Source organism: Hordeum vulgare, chromosome 7H (genome assembly GCF_904849725.1).
Source record: "Hordeum vulgare subsp. vulgare chromosome 7H, MorexV3_pseudomolecules_assembly, whole genome shotgun sequence".
Taxonomy (NCBI): Eukaryota; Viridiplantae; Streptophyta; class Magnoliopsida; order Poales; family Poaceae; genus Hordeum; species Hordeum vulgare.
In genome coordinates, this window is record NC_058524.1 from 105,838,464 (window position 1) to 105,858,489 (window position 20,026).

The window sequence follows — 20,026 nt, forward strand, 5'->3', positions numbered from 1 at the left end:
GAAGATCATTTTCGATCTCGCAGGGTCGTACTCTACTCCACAAAATATTAGATTGCCATGCTTTTCTTGACGCGTTGAATTTGTTTAATCTTCCTCACCAGATGCTTAATCATTGCACGAGCTCGCTGTGATGCATGATTAGAAAGGCGGCAATGTTTTTTTCCCCAGAATATTAGCAATCATTCGCTGGAAAAACATTCTCATATATTGGAAATCCGGCCAGTAGACTAATTTCATATACATATATATTTTTCCTCTTATCTTATATTTACGGGGAGGGAATTCGCATTTGCTTGTCAAATGCGTCCACCCTATTTTTCCCGTATACAAATAATCCCTGCGAAGAAGAGAAGAGCCTTCGCGTCTACCAGAAAAGAATGAACAAAAGAATAGGAGGGGCAAAATTGTACAGATCCCCCTGCACGTATTACTACTGCCTAGAGTATATATATATAATTTACACCTCACTCCGCCGCAGTACTTGTGGTGCCCTCCGGCCGTGTCGTCGCCGGCGTGGGGTCCTGCTGGCGCGCCACCCTGTTGAGCATGGCGAACATGCCGACCATGGGGGCGGTGTTGTAGGTGCACGCCTCCGTCTGCATGTAGTTGACCCTGTCGTCCCTGAACCTGTCGTGGCGGTCGGGCCCGCCGACGATGGCGCCGACGACGACGTTGGGGTTGGCGCTCTTGCGGCCGAACCAGTCGTCGAACCCCTGCGCGCACCCGATGAACTCCTTCCTGTCCTTGTACGGCACGATGGACGCCGCGCGGTGGTGCACCCTCGCCGGGAACTTGGCGCCGTACCCCACCAGGTAGCTGATCCCGCGCGGGTTGCTCCCCAGCACGTAGTCCACCTGCGCCCTGGCGTGCGCGAACACCTCGCCGGCGTCGACCGCCACCTCGCCGCACGTCGCCGCCGCGCCCTCGCCGGCCTCCGTGAGGTAGCCCGAGTAGACGGAGAGGAGGAAGGCGGCGCTGGTGACGTACTGCATGTTGTTCCACTGGCGCACGTAGAGCATCCCGCCGGGGCTGCGCTCGACGTTGTCCTCGGCGGCGGCGTTCTTGCCCATGCACGCGCACAGGTAGTGCTCCGCCTTGGCGCGGTACCCCTGGAGCGTGGCCCGGTGGCGCTCCTCGTGCTCGCCACGCAGCAGCAGCCGGGTGGCGAGGATCTGGACGCCGGCGTACTTGACGTCCCAGCTGAACTCGGTGATGGCCCATCCCGTGCCGCCGAACTCGTGCGCGTTGTCCACCACGTAGTCCAGGTAGCTCGCCCGCCCCGTGGCGCGGTGCAGCCAGAGCGCCGCCCAGAGCAGCTCGTCGTGGTAGCCGCTCACGGACGCGTAGTAGCTCTTCACCTCCGCGATGCTGCTGTCGTACTTGCCTCTGTACTTGTCAGCGAACTCGAACAGCTGTACCACCAACAGAAAAACAGACATATGTCAGCACAATGCTCACTTAAGTACGTACATACACGCCATTAAAAAAGCAAACCAACCAACTAATATTCCCCCGATAATCCAACGGCGGCAATAATAATCGCCCATCATCGCATCGCATCGCATCGCATCGTTGTAATCGCGTGGGTTTCTGCAGGCCCTAACGTGAACGGAAATGTGGTTGTTACGTTAAGTAGCCTGTCGCATCACGCAGCCACGTAGTAGTACGCTGACAGTGTGCTGCATGATGCCGCTAGCTCTTTCGTGGACCCACCTGTCGGCCTCCCCGGACCGACAGAACCTTCACGCGGTTATTTTATATAATTTGTCAATTTGTGGAGAAGACGATTTTGCGAGCGGCATGACGATGACGTCATGTGGACAAGTTGGCACGTGCCGTCGCGAGCAGCGACGAGAAGAACACGGTTCCAATGTGAACCAGGGAGAAAAATCCTCTGCCCTCTTTGACTCGTGCCTCCTGGCTGGTCCTCAGAATCTACAGCCCAGCAGCTCCGCTACACGTACCCGACACATTCCACACAAGCCAAAGAATTTACCACTCGTAGTAGTACTAATCTCTGGAATAGTGTACTAAATTAGCTACGTGCACTGTAATAGTAGTAGTAGTAGTGAAGGTGACAATTACAAACCTGCTGGGCGTGGTGGAGGAGGAGGTGGGCGTAGTGCGGGTTGGTCTCGCGGAAAGCCATGGAGGCGGCGGCCAGGGCGGCGGCGGTCTCGCCGGCGACGTCGGAGCCGGGGCGCTCGCGGTCGACCTTGTAGGCCTGGCGGGACGTGGTCATGTCCTCCGGCCGCTGCCAGCAGTAGTGGTCGGTGTCGCCGTCGCCAACCTGCAAAGCAAAGCACCATCAGTCAATCATTTCGTTCACATTTCGTCAAAGCCGTGGAAGCAGACGGACAGATACACAGACATGCATATGCGTCGTGATTTGTTAATAAGTTCCTGGCTAATCCATGTGGAGGCTAAGAGACAATCATGCATGCAGTGGCAGGTGCAGGTGCAGGCGCAGGTGTGAGATTTGCGCATCCCTCGACTGAACCGCGCCTTGGCTTTGCTTGTCCTCTAGCCCCCACCTAACAAATGTTCCTCTCCCCCAGCTTTCAAAAAATTCAAGTTAAAATCTATACTACAAGTTTTTTAGCTTTTGTTTTTGTTTTTGTTTTTGTTTTCTCAACTCAATTTGCCAGCCCACGGCCAATGGTGCGTGCATGCATGTTTGTACTACAAGTTTTTTAGCTTTTGTTTATGTTTGTTTGAAGTTGTTGATTGGATGATTAGCCAGCGAATGGCGGTGATTACGATGGGGGTAAGGGTAACTGGGAATTGTAAAAACAAAAATTACCTCGGCCCAGAGCTCGTCGGGCTTGGTGTGCGCCTTGATGAAGTAGTCGGTGCCCCACTTGATGGACTCGAGGGCGTGCGCGAGCTCGCCGGCGGCCGCCACGTCGCCGCCGTACTCAAGCAAGCTCCACGACAGCATGGTCACCGTGAAGGCCATGGGCAGCCCGAACTTGACGTGGTCGCCGGCATCGTAGTATCCGCCCACCAAATCCACCTAATGGAACCAAACACAAACACAGCAAGCAAGATCCATCCAAATTAAGTCAGCACCCTGATCCTGATCGACCGAACGATACGATGATCGGCCGGCCGGCAAGGAAGAAGAAGGGACGGAAGAATTCGACGACGGGGACGTACCCCTTGCTCGAGGCCGTCGGTGAGGCCGGAGTGGTCGCGCCAGGCGACGCGCTGGCCGTACGGCAGCCGCCCCGACCGCTGCGCCTCGAAGTAGAGCAGGCTCTTCCGCAGCGCCTGCTCGTAGTCGTGCGGCACGGGCGCCGCGCCGGCCGCCTCCGCCGCCAGGAAGAACGTCGCGGCCGCCGCCACGGCCACGCCAAGAACCCAAGCCGCCGCGCCGCTGCTCCTCCTCATTATCATCGCTATAGCTCTCCCTCTCTCTCACTCTCTCTTTCTCCAACAGTTGTATACGCCGGTCCTCGAGGAGCGTACCCGACGGACTTGCTGCTCCGCTCCGGCGGCGGCCGGCCGGTCGATCGTTGTTCGATATATGCACGCACGCACGCACGCGGCGGACGGACGGACAGGTGGCCCGGTGGTTCGGGCGGTCGTTGGAGGAAGAGGAATGAGGTGCGGAAATGGGGATGGGCGGGGGAGGGTGGTGGGCTGTCGACTCTACGGGGGACTCGCGTATATGTAGGGGGGCGGTGCGCGGCGCGGCGCGGAGCTCCGTCGACGACGGGCGGGCGGGCATCGGCATACCGTGTTGAATGGGTGGGGCCGACCCAGCTGCGTTAGGTGACTTTGCGGTCGGGGCCCATGCATCCGTGGCCCATGGGGACGTGGGAATATGGAAAGCCAGCAAAAGGGGCAGAAATAATGTGGGGAATAGCCGAATAGCCGCTGGCCGCCCATGTCGTAGGGGGTGGACTGGTTGCGTTGCGTTGCGTTGCGCGGGATTTGGTGAACTTTGGTGAAAGGAAGGCAGGAGGAACAAGGGTACTACGTAGAGTACCATGCTACCACTGGCTAATGAGTGGGTGATTGACCCAACGAATAAGAATGCGTTGTTCCCGTGGCAATTATCGTCGAACGGCTGGTGCAGCAACTTGGCCATGAGCATAGTGTTGGGGGGAAATCTAGGTCGTACTACATGCCTGCTATCTAGGCACTCGCTTCTGTAGAATATTTAGTGCCGCCGTAGGGATCCCGTCGTCAGGTTAGGCTAGTTTGAGAAGGGGTGCTTTGCATTAAACGGTTTTTGGAATATGGGGGCATTTGAGCTTGTTTTATTCAACCCCTCAAAAAATGGTGCTTAAAAGTTTTGAAAAAAATGGCGTAATTGCCTGTCCAATTTCCTCCAATAATAATTTGTACTGTACCCTACACAAAAAAGGCAAAAAGTCGGCCCAAAATCAATCCAAAAAAAATCCCATTTTTTTGCATTTGTTTGTACTTTTTTGTATCTCACATGCCAACATGTACATTAATGAAAACTGACTTCACTCCTATACATGCACATACACAACTTTTTGTGATTTTTCAGGCCATAAAAATCATTTATTTAGGGGTTTTAGAAAACGGGCACAATGTGTCCATGCTCATATGGCAACATTTAGGTTTGCTATGCATTTTTCCCAAATGGTGGTAACTATTGGATTGGGGCTTCGAAACTTCTCATGTTCTTCCATTTGTTCCTTCGGATCAACGTATGAGGATGACCCGTTGCACTTGCACTTGCTTCATTTCAAAATATAATAATTAAGACACACTTTATTTCGTTAAGATACAGTTTTGAACAAAGAAAAGTAATCTATTAATAGATGTTTATGTAAAATGCAATTTTCGTCACTAGATCCATTTAAAACTATTTACGTACGATAGTGATTTTATAGATCACAATGGTTGAAAAGGAAGCATTCTGGTGGGTTAACCACATCTGGGATTCTTACTTCTAGTAGTCCACCACAGGGCAACTTGATGGACTCATTCATGTAGAGAAGTGTGTTTAAACTCCTACCACAATTTAAATATGTGGCATCTTGCAAAGTGCGAAATGGGAGCTCAATTTCGCTCTGGCCAGATAAGTGGAGTCAAGATTCTTGCCTCGAGAAGTTTTCGGATTTGCATTCCTTTCTCATTACTAAAGATGCCACTTTCACACAGGCCTGCCATTTAGAAGAACTAAAAGTTCTCTTTCATAGGCATCAATATCTCCAAGCTTTTGCTCAATTCTAGCAACTCCAAGCCTTACTTTCATCTACAAGCATCTCTGCCTCTAGAGATATTTCGTCCTACTCTAGGAATTCAAAGCAATTCTTGCTTACAAATCTTTGAAAATTGAAGTTCTAGTTCATCCCCTCTTTAAAAGGCTTTGGAAGTCCTTCCGGTTGGCCTCCTTCTCATGTGCCATCAGCTCTTCTGATTGTGTTGAATCAGCCATGCACCTCTTTTGGGATTGTCCTTTTGCTTTGGATTGTTGGCGCATCATCGTCCCATTTTAATAGAAGAAACACCGCGGTTATGTTTGACATTCATCTTGTAGCTTTTGTTCTTCCATCAGTGTAGGTGCAGGTGTGTGCACTCGATCACCTATGGGACAATTGGCCCTTTCGTGGTTCGGCGGGGAGATCGCGTGGCACAAAGAGCAGAAACTATGAGACAACACGATGATGAGACTCGGGGCGTTTACCTAGGTTTGGACCGCTGAGAAGCGTAAAACCCTACTCCTGCTTTGATGGATTGATTTGGGGAAGACGAAGTTTACACGACGTCCTCCCCCGGCAAGGGTTGCCGCGGAGAGTTATTGTGCGTGCTAATACTCTAGACCCTAAATCCCACGGGGTCCGAATCCTGTGCTAGGTTGCCTTGGGCCTCCTTTTATAGTTCAAGGGGCGTTCATAGTGGAAAACATGCATGATTAGATAGCTAACAGCCTAACAGTGCTATCATACCAAACTTTGGCACTTAAGACAAAATGCCATAAATGCGGCATTAGGTGGCAAGCGGGTGTGCGTTCCCGGCAAGCTCTTGCCACCTCTTAGATGGTCGTTGCTTGGTATCTTCACACGCCTTTGGATGGGTGTCAACTGGTCGTAATCTGTCTTTTGGCGCGTCACCAAGCGTCTAGCGAGATCCACTTAGCCATCTAGGAGCTCGACACCTCATTAATAAGTGACTGGTGTGGCGATGAGGTGGTGCGGTGGTAGATGGGCTCGTGCTTGCCGGAGGGATGACTTGTCGGGTCTTCTTGAGGGTGCATGTGCCTTGATCCCTGGCAGGTGTCGAGCGTTCTAGGCGCGTCTTCTTGATGTGCTCCTTGATCTCATGAGGACCGACTTCTTTGCCTTGGACTAGTTTCGATGGGGTAGTAGCTTTTCCCCGGCACGCTTAGGCCATTGGGTTGGAGGCTTATCGTTCGTGCACAAGCCGGGGGGAATAAACACCCCTGTTTGTGTACCCCGACAGAAGCCCCCGGGCCTGAGCCATACGTGTCGCGTGGCATCGTTCGGTTAGGCCCCAAACAGTGCATGGACACGCGTCAAAGAAATGTTGCCCTCACGTCCTGCACTTAAGACAGAATATGTATCCCGTATCAGATCACGCACTATCCTCGCCTTTTGCTAAACTATTGCCTTTATGTAATCGTATGCCATCCCCCTCGGCTTTCCTCCCTGTATTCATATGGTTACTTTCTTTGTGTGCTCTGGTTGCTCGCCAACAATGTGTTGCCGCGGTCGCTTTGAGGAACGGGTCCTTAGCATTATAACGGCAAGGACACGCTGCCGGTGAGTTTTTCCTCATCGGTCTTTGATGCTGCCGCGGATTTCGTTGAGCAAGCTTGAAACAAAACAGGGGTGCGATCAGGAAGATAACGAGTTTCCATTAAGCACCAGATTCACGATACAAAACCTTGGCCGCAAAGGGGAATATGTAAAATGTAAGTTTTAACGAAACACCGATGGTCATGTCGACTTATGTTTTGTTAAGGCTTCTTCTCTGTCTTGGTGTATGTCTGCCCATATTCGTCGTTCCCTCCTTTCTCCATCCGTGTTTTCTTCCCTTCGTGTTCCCCATCGCGAGCATGGTGTCGTAAACCATCGTTGTTCTGGGAGGAAGAGAAGAACGAATAGAGAGAAGACGGAGGTACTTGGAGAAATGTTAGTCATGAGCGTGGTCCGCGGCAAGAGCTTGCCGGGCCAATGTAGGTGTTCACAATTTAGCCGAAAGGGAAGGAATAGTAAATATGCTCGGTCGAACCTTCCTTCTTCTTATTCTTGCCCAACGGTCCCGTAACGACCATGACGTTGGAAACGCTAGGGAAAGGGACCTCGATGTGGCTCGTTCGCCAGGGTCGCCGACCAACGGTTTCGCTCCATCATTTGGTGTGGGATTTGCCAACATGGGGCAAATGCACGACCAAGCCGCACACGAGCTCATCGACGTCGGCGAATCCGCCGTAACACAGAACTGACCACGGGTGGGAAGGAGAAGACAGGAAGGGTATCATCGTGTACCTTTCCTTCTTCCTTGGCCATTCAATCGCAGCCGCACCTCCCCAGGGGTTAGGTGGGCTAGCTCGGCAATTGTGATAAGGATGGCGTCGTCGCCTACTTTTCTTGTTCCCCTGCCAAGGTCTTCACCGTGGTCGCGCTATTTTCATCGGGCACACCAGCCGCGACGTCGACGGTCTTTATTGCCATCGATGCGCCATGACGGTGGCGTGTGGCAGGGCTGAGAGAGAAGAAGGCGCATAAAGTGATGATGTCCTTCTTCCTCGATGCTCCAGGCAGATGTGACAGCCCGAGACCGACGCTCCAGAAGATTCCCCGCTTTATTCCGTTTCCGTCGTGTGGCTATTTTATTTTGTTGGTTGCATCATCATGTAGTTTGCATCATGGCATTATGCATGGCATCATGTCATCCGTGTTATTTGTCGGTGTTGCTTGTTGCCATGTTGTTGGGTGTTAGTGCTTTGCGAGTGGCGTTGTTTTGGAGTGATGAGAGTGGGTGCGTGAGAGCTACCTGAAAGCCGTGTGGCACCGTGGGCCTAAAACCTTCCTTCCCCTCTTATTTCATTTTTTGTGGTTTTGCTAACTATTTCAGTTTTAACCCCTTCAAAATAAATGCTTCTTCTTTTTAAGAAAAACCTTTTATTAAATGTGGGGGGCAATCCCTTGGGTTTCCTTTTTTTCCTTTTGTTTATTTTTCTAGAACAGTCTTATTTCTTCTCTCCTTTAAAGAGCCCTTATTTTATTCTTTAAATAAAAGGGGTTTTTATTTCAATTCTTAAGGAGGTTTCATTTTTATTTGTTTAAAAAAATGCCCAATCTATTTTATGGTTGGGGTATAATTTTTAAAGGAGCAAAAGCATTTATTTTATTTTATTTTATTGTTAAAAGCTTTCTTTGTTTAAAATTTTCTGTTTTAAAAGTTTAAAAAAACTATTAGGGGGAGGGAGCAGGACTAGCCGAGCTGGCCCAAGGCCCAGCTCCCCCCCTGCCCTAGCGAGCCCGTGTTTCCTCCCGCGGCGTCTCTGTCCCGTGCGCCTCCTTCCTCCCGTCTCCTCGATCCCCTCTTCTCCATCTCCTGCCCCGCCGCCGGCTGCCCCTGCCCCCGCAGCGCACCTCGCCTCCCGCACCTCCCTCGGCCTCGCCTGCTCGAGTCCCGCCGCCTCTCGACTCTCCCGCGCGCCAGGGTATCCTCGCATGCGTCCCGTGCGCGCGCCGCCTCGTGATCTCGCCGCCTCGGTCGCTGCCTCCCTACCCGACCTCGCCGGCCTCCCGGGCGCCGCCTTGCCGCCAGCCCCGCGCGCCAGCAGGAGACATGTCGTCGCCGCGCCTCCTCGCCGCCACGCTCGCCATGGCCGGCCTCCTCCTCCCCATGAGCCAAGATGCTGCCACCTCGCGGTGCGCCGCCACGCCTCCCTGCCGAGCAAGCCTTCGCGCCGCCTCGCTGCGCGTCTGTCGCCCTGGCCTCCTCGCCGTCTTCCCCGTGCGCCGCCCGTCGCTCCCCGAGCTCGCCGCCCCTTGGCCTTGCCTCGCTGCTCGCCGACGGTGCCCTGCCACTGTTCCCCGGCACCGTGCTGGCCACGGCCAGGCCTCCAGGACCCCGTCCTCCTCCTCCTGCCGTCGCGGTTGCCGAGCAGCTCCTACTGCCTGTTGGTGTGTTTTGGTGTTGCTGTCAAAGGGTTGCTGTGCTGCTCGCCCCGCGCTTTGCTGCTGCTAGCTTGTTGTGCATGCTGTTGCTCTTGCTTCTCGCGTTTGCTAGATGATGTAGGTTGCTAGCTGTATTTGTTTGTTGTTGTTGCCGCTGCCTGCCCCGTTGTTGATTCCTCCTTCTGTTGCATTTTGCTGCTATAGCTCCTACTGTCGTGTTGCTGCTGCCTTGCTGCTGCCGTGGTTGGTGTGCTTGTTGTAGATGTTGTTGCTATTGCTAAACCTGCTGCTGTTGCTCTTGCTGCTGCATGTGCATGCTCGCCTGCCGTGCGATGCTTAGCTGGTGCTGATGCCTGCCGCAGGAGCATGCTAGGTTGCCTCCTAGCTAGCTAGTTGCCGTAGCGTGCTTGCTAGATGATGTAGGCTGCTTGCTGGCGTTTGCTAGTTGGTGTGCTTGCTGATGCCAGTTGCGTTTGCTAGTGCTTGCCCTGCCTGCCATGTGTGGGCGCTGTAGCTGCTGTAGTCGTGTTGCCGCTGACGCTGGTTGCCGTCACCGAAGACCGCGTGCGCCATCCCTGCCATCGTGGATCGTCGACAAGTTCACCGAGTACCCCTATGTCCTCGACATCCTCGACGGCCTCTTCGGAAACGTGATCGATCCCGACGCCCAAGATCGTGTACCGACAACAAGAAAACGACTACCGTCGACGGGACCCGAGTACCACTACTTCCACGACGACCACGACTTCCATGATGTCCGCGACGAACCGATCCGCTCCGAATCGCAGGCTTCGAAGATATACCGATGAGATGTGTCGAGACGAATGCATGTGATGTATGAGATGAATGTATGTTTGCCGTTGCACGTTGTCTTCCTTTTCGTCGTGCCCTCGACACATGGGAACCCGATATACGGGATCACCCCATCTTTATTTAGCGTTCCCGCACGCGCTCCCTATTCGTTGTCACCGATATCTCGACGAGTTTTCGGTATAGGAACGTTGTCGTGGCATCGTTTCTGTTTTGCCGCCATGGTTCCCTTTCGCTCGTCGTGGCGACACTTGTTTCTTTCTCTTCTTGTCGTGATGTTGAAACTTGCATGCATGACGCATTCATGGCATATATATCGTGTGTTGCATGTCTCTTGTGCCGTAGCTCCGTTCTAAGTCCCGCGTGCTATCGACTAGTATGACAGGTAGAATCATCGCTTCACCCCTTGCCGTGTTAACAACATTTAATATTGCCGTGTAAATAAACGGGAGTGAATTAAATAATTAAACGTGGAGTTTCGTCGATATGCAACCCGTTGCATATCGAGCTTCATTTAATGTGTAGTGTTTGCGTGAGGTGAATTGCCATGCCATCCCTTGCATGTTGACCTGATCATGCATCATAGTAGGTTGTGCATCATGTTGTGCATCGTGTGATGAATATCTGTGTTGCTGTTTGTTTCCGGTTTGGTCCGTCTTGATAGAGTTCAACAAGCGTGTGAGAATGTGAGGACTCGTTCGACTACGTGGGTTCGCCGACTTCTCGGAGTTGTTCTTCTTCCAAGCGGGATCTCAGGTAAGATGACCATTTGCCCAGATACCAATACTATCATAGCCATGCTAGTTTTACCGCTTCTATCATTTATGTCTCATTGCCTACCACATGTTAAATACCAGCCTCTCAACAATGTCATGTTAACCTTCAACCTATTCGACCTAGCAAACCACTGTTTGGCTATGTTACCGCTTGCTTATCCTTGTGTTAGCGTTGCTAGTTGAAGGTGCAGATGCTTCCATGTGATAACATGGGTTCCTTGTCATATCACCATATTTAAATGCTATTTAATTTAATGCACCTATATACTTAGTACAAGGTGGAAGGCTCGGCCTTTCTAGCTTGGTGTTTTGTTCCACCTTTGCCCCCTTAGTTTTCGGCTACCGGTGTTATGTTCCATAAACAAGCGCTCCTAACACGATCGGGGTTGTTATGGGGACCCCTTTGATATTTTGTTTTAGATTAAATCTGGTCTGGCAAGGCCCAACTTTGGTACTACATTTGCTAATAACTAATGAACTGCATAGGGAGTAATTAACCCGAGGAAATTTAATCAACCCCCGGGCCAGTGCTCCTCATGAGTGTTGGTCCACCCACCTATCTGTCGGCGGTGCCACCACGGGGCAACTCGAGGTTTGGTTCTCGTCCACTTTGCATAGACGGTGTGTCCTGAGAACGAGATACGCGGCTCCTATCGGGATCGTCGACACACCGGGTGGCCTTGCTATATTTGTTTTACCTTTGACGAAATATCTTGTGCATCGGGATTCTGGTGATGCTTTGGGTAATCTCACAGTTGAGGTTTTCCACTAGGGAATCCGACGAGATTGTGAGCTTCGTGATTGAGGATTTCTATGCGGCTTGTGGTAATTTGTGATGGACTAGTTGGAGCACCCCTGCAGGGTTAAATCTTTTCGAAAAGCCGTGCCCGCGATTATGTGGCAATGTGGAAGCTTTGTTTAACACTGGTTCTAGATAACTTGAAGTTAACTTAATTAAAATATGCCAACTGTGTGCGTAACCGTGACTGTCTCTTTCGTGAGTTCCTTCTCCGATCGAGGACACGGTGGGGTTATGTCTGACGTAGGTAGGTGTTTAGGATTATTCATTTGATCATCAGTAGTCACGTCCGCGATGCGTAGATCTTCCCCCTCTTATTTCTTGTACTCGTAAGTTTAGCCACCAAATATATGCGTAGCCGCTACTGCAACCTCACCACTTAACCATATCTCACCCATTAAGCTTTGACAGTCTTGATACCTTTGGCAATGAGATTGTTGAGTCCCCTGTGGCTCACAGATTACTACAACACCAGTTGCAGGTACATGTAAAGGTTACTTGACGCGAGCGCGTTGATTGTTCATTTGGAGTTGCTTCTTCTTCTTCTTCTTCGATCTAGGATGGGTTCCAGGTCGGCAGCCTCGGATAGCAAGGATGGATGTCGTTCTTCTTTTCTCGTTTGTTTTCGTCCGTAGTCGGACCCTGCTCTTAGTCATGATGTTGATGTATTGTACTGATGTGACTCTGATGTAGCTTGTGGCGAGTGTAAGCCAATTCTATATATATATATATATATATATATATATATATATATATATATATATATATATCTTCTTTTTAGTACATTTACTTGTAACGATATCCATTCTTGCGACACAAGGAGATGCGCTTCTATCCCTGACAAGGCCCTCATGCCAAATTGAGGATAGGGTCGCATCTTGGGCGTGACAAGTTAGTATCAGAGCAGTACCGACCTAGGTGCCCCCTTGATTGATCGAACTTGGCTGAGTCGAGTCTAGTGAAAACCTGCTTTGAGTCTAGTTATATATATCGGAGAGTATGATTCTTTTTCTCCTCTTCTATGCTCTGGTGAGGAATCTTGACGTAGTATTTTAATTCTACTCCTCTTCTCACTCAAAAAAAATTTAGGATCACGCGGATATTTTTGAAATCTATATGATGCCGATGTGACGGAGTTCTGTCTTGGTGCCTCCTGTCTGACTTGATTTTTTTCTAGGGAGTTGAGCTCCAGGGGACTCTTGCGCACATCGCCATCATTCATATTTCTGAGTATCTAAGAACGAAGGATGTTCGTTATTGCTTCAATACTAGTAGTGGCGAGATAACCCCGATGTCCCCAGTATTGGTGCAGATTGTTCGGGAGTACTGCCATACTTTGTATCGTTGTGATCACGAGGGTCTCTAGTAGATAAAGGTACGAGATTCTGGTTGTGTGTTGACGGATGTGATACAGGTGACAGGTTAGTATAGGAGTTGTGTGATTATTACTCCTTGTATCCGTGTACCAGATTGCATGACCAGATATTTCGGGAATTCTTAGGTGGGAATTCAAGTAGTTGCTTATAGGACAATCTTCCAACAAATGCATGATGTTAGGTTGGGGTTCGACATCTAGTGGATTCGTTTGTTGACGGTCGACTTACACAGGTACACGTTGTGTCTTAAAGAGTCCTTGTAGCTTGCTACGACTCGGGGACGCTTCGTATGTCGGGTGCACTACCTTGCACTTGATGGCTACTGTAAAATCGAACCTGTGTGATCGTGTCCACGAAAATATCGGACGAAATCTTTCTCATGAGTTTGTTCTGGCTGATTGCAGGCCGCATCCTTTGTTTTGCTGAATATGGTAATTCAAGTTGCTTCGATGTCAAGTGATGATTTCAGATCTTCCGTAAGTATTTATATGAGAGTACTAATCCTTTTGCTCAAATCAGATTGTTATGTCAAATCTTGTCAACCGGAGTCGTCATGTTAATTCTTTTCCAACCGGTGTGCTTCTCTGCAACTGAATTCAATCTTCTCCAGTTTTTTGCAGATCATTCTCTCAATTGTTTCCGGAGTTCATCTCATCTGTCTTAAGTTGTCTTTGTTTTTCCCCGCCATCCCACCCTTTTTCTTCAGTGATTCAATTTTTATCCAGGAGTTTTCTTTTCTTTGTGCTTCCGCTGTCTGTTCTTCTCTCTCTTACCCGGTGATTCATTGTCAAGATTCTCAGGAGCATCGTGTTCATCTTTATTCAATCTTGTCATCTTTCCCGGTGAATTCAATTTAATTATCCGTGTTCATTATATCCTATTCATCCTTGTAATTCTTTCCTATATTGGAGATTCTTATCAGTCTATCTTGTTTATTCAGTTATCTCTATTCTATCTGGAGTGTTAAAGATATTTCAGAAGTTCTGGTTTTCAATCCTTCAGTTGTTTCAAGGTGCTAACCTCATCTAGTCTTCATTTGTACCAGTGCAATATGTCTCTTTCTTGCAATCTTTTATAACGGTGGTTTCTTTGAGTGGGCCCATAACCCACAGGTTCTTTCCCAGGATCATTCCTGGCTCTTTCAATCTTTTCCCGGAGATCATTAATTCGTTTCAGCTATGACGTAAGTATGGATCTCATCAGTCATATTCCTTCTTCAGGATCAATTTGAATTAATTCATTCTTTGGCTCAACCTTTCATTCTTCGTTATTCCGGAGTGTCTTAGTAACTCTTGGTGTTGTTTCTCGTCATCATTCTCAACTTGCTATTTGAAGGAGTGTTTCTCTTGAATTTTGGTTCATTCTCTTGAAAATTCATCATTTCAGCTTGGTGCCATCATCTTAATTGTTCCAATCATGTGTAATCCCTTTTCTTGCTATTCGGTGCATTTCTGAGTTGTTTTTATTTCTCGTTCCTCCGAAGGTCATCATTTCAGAAGACTTCTTTGTTCTCAGCTTGCAGCTTTCGTTCTCTAATTCTTCTCAATTTTTGTCTCTTCGTTTGTCTCTCATTTATCTGGTGCCTTGCTCTAGTTTTCTCTTAGGTGACTTATGATCTCTCCATTCTCTTGTATCTCCATCAATTCTTGGTTTTCCCATTCAATTCTGAATTCTTACTGGTGCTTCTTTCATTTATGCTTCAAGTGGTGCTTATCTCTCTGCCTCTTCAAGATTCATTTCTAGAGGAATAAGTTATACGCTAAATCCGTTGCTTGTCATCAATTAAACTTGATGAAGGATAAGCATAACATAATTCTTATTCTTGTTTCATTATGATTACAATTCTTCTTCCGGAATGGCTCATGATATCAATTCCTTTTTCTCAAGTGTTCTTATCTTTTCTTTCTGGAATGCCAAGTTTTCTCAAGTTTCTCTTCGTGAAGCTTCATCGAAGACTTTGCAAGGTCATAATCTTATTCTTTTCTACCTTCATATCTTTGCATCATTCATTTGTATAAGGAGGTCCTTCTTGGTGGTTCGTCAAGATTTCATTCATTCTGAAGTGTTCGTCAAGATTCTGTTGGAATACCTCAAGTATTTTTTCTCTTGCATCTCCTGTGCAATTGTTCTCCTTTATGATTTGAGGTGGTATTATAGCATTCTTGTTAGTGTAGCAGCCTCGAAGAGTTTTCCTTTCAAGAATGAGATAATTAAACCCACCAATTCTTTGATCATGAGATATTTTCAACCCATGATTTCTTCATTGAGCTATCTTGGTTTGGATCTCACCTAAAGCTTTTCCTATGGATTGTTGCTATCATGGTTCTTGTCAATAATCCAAGTTCTCAATGTATCCTCTTGGTGTAAGAAGTTTTCATATCTTTGGTTTCATCTATCCTTGGTTCTTGTAGTGGTTGGTTGTCACCTCATAGATGTTGAGATGATTTTCATAAGCCCATTACTGTCTTGTTCTTTTCGTTGTTGTTTTTCCAACAACTTCGTTTAATTCTTCTCGCAAGGGTGCGTGTCAAGTTCATTTGAGATAGTAGTTGTCATTCTTTTCTTCATTCTCATCTTCCGTATGAGCTAGTTCCTATTCTCTTGTTCCGGAGGCGTTGTGATGTTGCTCTTTTGGGTCCATTATGTTGTTCTATCAAGATCATGGTGTTCCCTTGTTCTATTTAGTTGTTTGTTATGAATATTGTCTATTTCTTCCATCTTATCGAATTTTTTGTCCCATTTTCCTAAAGAAGTGTTGCCGAAATTTTCCGTGAATTCTTGGTTGTCTCTCATATCATTCCTCATCGCTTTGCAACCTTCAAGGATTGTTGTTTTCACTCGTTTGTCAAAGAAGCGACTAATTTTTAACTCTTGTTCTTTCTCATCCTCTCCCCCCTTTCTTTCCTGGATCTCGGGCCGAGATACTCTTGTAGTGTAGGAGAGTTGTGACAGCCCGAGACCGACGCTCGAGAAGATTCCCCCCTTTATTCTGTTTCCGTCGTGTCGCTATTTTATTTTGTTGGTTGCATCATCATGTAGTTTGCATCATGGCATTATGCATGGCATCATGTCATCCGTGTTATTTGTCGGTGTTGCTTGTTGCCGTGTTGTTGGGTGTTAGTGCCTTGTGAGTGGCGTTGTTTTGGAGTGATGAGAGTGGGTGCGTGAGAGCCACCTCAAAGCCCTGTGGCACCGCGGGCCTAAAACCTTCCTTTCCCTCTTATTTCATTTTTTGTGGTTTTGCTAACTATTTCAGTTTTAACCCCTTCAAAATAAATGCTTCTTCTTTTTAAAAAACCCTTTTATTAAATGTGGGGGGCAACCCCTTGGATTTCCTTTTTTTTCCTTTTGTTTATTTTTCAAGAACAGTCTCATTTCTTCTCTCCTTTAAAGAGCCCTTATTTTATTCTTTAAATAAAAGGGGTTTTATTTTAATTCTTAAGGAGGTTTCATTTTTATTTGTTTAAAAAAAATGCCCAATCTATTTTATGGTTGGGGTATAATTTTTAAAGGAACAAAAGCATTTATTTTATTATATTTTTTTGTTAAAAGCTTTCTTTGTTTAAAATTATCTATTTTAAAAGTTAAAAAAAAACTATTAGGGGGAGGGAGCAGGCCCAGCCAAGCTGGCCCAAGGCCCATCTCCCCCCTGCCCTAGCGAGCCCCTGTTTCCTCCCGTAGCGTCTCCGTCTCGTGCGCCTCCTTCCTCCCGTCTTCTCGATCCCCTCTTCTCCCTCTCCTGCCCCGCCGCCGGCTGCCCCTGCCCCCGTAGCGCACCTCGCCTCCCGTAGCTCCCTCAGCCTCGCCTGCTCGAGCCCCGTCGCCTCTCGGCTCTCCCGCGCGCCAGGGTCTCCTCCCCTCCGTCCCGTGCGCGTGCCGCCTCGCGAGCTCGCCGCCCCGGTCGCTGCCTCCCTGCCCGACCTCGCCGGCCTCCCGGGCGCCGCCTTGTCGCCAGCCCCGCGCGCCAGCAGGAGACATGCCGTCGCCGCGCCTCCTCGCTGCCGCGCTCGCCATGGCCGGCCTCCTCGTCCCCATGAGTCGAGCTGTTGCCGCCTCGCGGTGCGCCGCCACGCCTACCTGGCGAGCAAGCCGTCGCGTTGCCTCGCTGCGCGTCCGTCGCCCTGGCCTCCTCGCCGTCTTCCCCGTGCGCCGCCCGTCGCTCCCCGAGCTCGCCGCCTCTTGGCCTCGCCTCGCTGCTCGCCAGCGGTGCCCTGCCGCTGTTCCCCGGGGCCGTGCTGGCCACGACCAGGCCTCCAGGACCCCGTCCTCCTCCTCCTGTCGTCGCTGTTGCCGAGCAGCTCCTGCTGCTTGTTGTTGCGCTTTGGTGTTGCTGTCGAAGGGTTGTTGTGCTGCTCGCGCCGCGCTGTGCTGCTGCTAGCTTGCTGTGCATGCTGCTGCTCTTGCTGCTCGCGTTTGCTAGATGATGTAGGTTGCTAGCTGCATTTGCTTGTTGCTGTTGCCGCTGCCTGCCCCGTTGCTGATTGCTCCTGCTGTTGCGTTTTGCTGCCATAGCTCCTACTACCGTGTTGCTGCTGCCTTGCTGCTGCCGTGGTTGGTGTGCTTGCTGTAGATGTTGTTGCTATTGCTAAACCTGTTGTTGTTGCTCTTGCTGCCGCATGTGCTTGCTTGCCTGTCGTGCCATGCTTAGCTGGTGTTGATGCCTGCCGCAGGAGTATGCTAGGTTGCCTGTTAGCTAGCTAGTTGTCGTAGCGTGCTTGCTAGATGATGTAGGTTGCTTGCTGGCGTTTGCTAGTTGGTGTGCTTGCTGATGCCAGTTGCGTTTGCTCGTGCTTGCCCTGCCTGCCATGTGTGGCCGCTGTAGCTGTTGTAGTCGTGTTGCCGCTGACGCTGGTTGCCGTCGCCGAAGACCGCGTGCGCCATCCCTCCCATCATGGATCGACAACAAGTTCGCCGTGTACCCCTATGTCCTCGACGGCCTCTTCGGAAACGTGATTGATCCTGACGCCGAAGATCATGTACCGACGACTAGAAAACGACTACTTTCGACGGGACCCGAGTACCACTACTTCCACGACGACCACGACTTCCACGATATCCGCGACGAACCGATCCGCTCCGAATCGCACGCTTCGAAGGTATACCGATGAGGCGGGTCGAGACGAATGCATGTGATGTATGAGATGAATATATGTTTGCGTCGTATGTTTGCCGTTGCACATTGTCTTCCTTTTCGTCGTGCCCTCGACACATGGGAACCCGATATACGGGATCACCCCATCTTTATTTAGCATTCCCGCACGCTCTCCCTATTCGTTTTCACCGATATCTCGACGAGTTATCAGGATAGGAACATTGCCGTGGGATCGTTTCCGTTTTGCCTCCATGGTTCCCTTTAGCTCGCCTGGCGACACTTGTTTCTTTCTCTTCTTGCCGTGATGTTGAAACTTGCATGCATGACGCATTCATGGCATATATATTGTGTGTTGCATGTCTCTTGTGTCGTAGCTCCGTTCTAAGTCCCACGTGCTATCGAGTAGTATGACAGGTAGAACCATCGCTTCACCCCTTGCCATGTTAACAACATTTAATATTGCCGTGTAAATAAACGGGAGTGAATTAAATAATTAAACGTGGAGTTTCGTCGATATGCAACCCGTTGCATATCGAGCTTCATTTAATGTGTAGTGTTTGCGTGAGGTGAATTGCCATGCCATCCCTTGCATGTTGACCTGATCATGCATCATAGTAGGTTGTGCATCATGTTGTGCATCGTGTGGTGAATATCTGTGTTGATGTTTGATTCCGGTTTGCTCCGTCTTGATAGAGTTCCGCAAGCGTGTCGGAATGTGAGGACCCATTCGACTACGTGGGTTCGCCGACTTCTCGGAGTTGTTCTTCTTCCAAGCGGGATCTCAGGCAAGATGGCCATTTCCCCAGATACCATTACTATCATTGCCATGCTAGTTTTACCGCTTCTATCGTTTATGTCTCTTTGCCTACCACATGTTAAATATCAACCTCTCAATAATGCCATGTTAACCTTCAACCTGTTCGACCGAGCAAACCACTGTTTGGCTATGTTACCACTTGCTTATCCTTGTGTTAGCATTGCTAGTAGCAGGTGCATATGCTTCCATGTGATAACATGGGTTCCTTGTCATATCACCATATTTAAATGCTATTTAATTTAATGCACCTATATACTTGGTAAAAGGTGGAAGGCTTTGCCTTTCTAGCCTGGTGTTTTGTTCCACCTTTGCCCCCTTAGTTTTCGGCTACCGGTGTTATGTTCCATAAACGAGCGCTCCTAACACGATTGGGGTTGTTATGGGGACCCCCTTGATAATTCGTTTTCGATTAAAGCTGGTCTGGCAAGGCCCAACTTTGGTACTACATTTTCCTAATAACTAATGAACTGCATAGGGAGTAATTAACCCGAGGAAATTTAATCAACCCACGGGCCCGTGCTCCTCATGAGTGTTGGTCCACCCACCTAGCACTCGGCGGTGCCACCACGGGGCAACTCGAGGTTTGGTTCCGTCCACTTTGCATAGACGGTGTGTCCTGAGAACGAGATACGCGGCTCCTATCGGGATCGTCGACACACCGGGTGGCCTTGCTGGATTAGTTTTACCTTTGACGAAATATCTTGTGCATCGGGATTCCGGTGATGCTTTGGGTAATCTCAGAGTTGACGTTTTCCACTAGGGAATCCGACGAGATCGCGAGCTTCGTGATTGAGGATTTCTATGCGGCTTGTGGTAATTTGTGATGGACTAGTTGGAGCACCCCTGCAGGGTTAAATCTTTTCGGAAAGCCGTGCCCGTGGTTATGTGGCAACGTGGAAGCTTTGTTTAACACTGGTTCTACATAACTTGAAGTTAACTTAATTAAAATATGCCAACTGTGTGCGTAACCGTGATTGTCTCTTTCGTGAGTTCCTTCTCCGATCGAGGACACGGTGGGGTTATGTCTGACGTAGGTAGGTGTTCAGGATCATTCATTTGATTATCAGTAGTCACGTCCGCTATGCGTAGATCTCCCCCCTCTTATTTCTTGTACTCGTAAGTTTAGCCACCAAATATATGCTTAGCCGCTGCTGCAACCTCACCACTTAACCATATCTCACCCATTAAGCTTTGATAGTCTTGATACCTTTGGAAATGA

At 49.2% G+C, this 20,026-nt stretch overlaps 1 protein-coding gene across 1 annotated transcript; it reads right to left on the reverse strand.

The window, feature by feature from the left end:
- Positions 1-205: 205 nt before the first annotated feature.
- Positions 206-3,647, reverse strand: LOC123412574 (endoglucanase 16-like). The gene is made up of 4 exons (XM_045105524.1): positions 3,160-3,647; positions 2,804-3,016; positions 2,090-2,290; positions 206-1,412 (listed from the first exon to the last, which is right to left on the reverse strand). Exons 1-4 carry the CDS (start codon positions 3,397-3,399, stop codon positions 465-467), a joined length of 1,602 nt encoding a protein of 533 aa, XP_044961459.1. The 5' UTR covers positions 3,400-3,647; the 3' UTR covers positions 206-464.
- Positions 3,648-20,026: the final 16,379 nt, after the last annotated feature.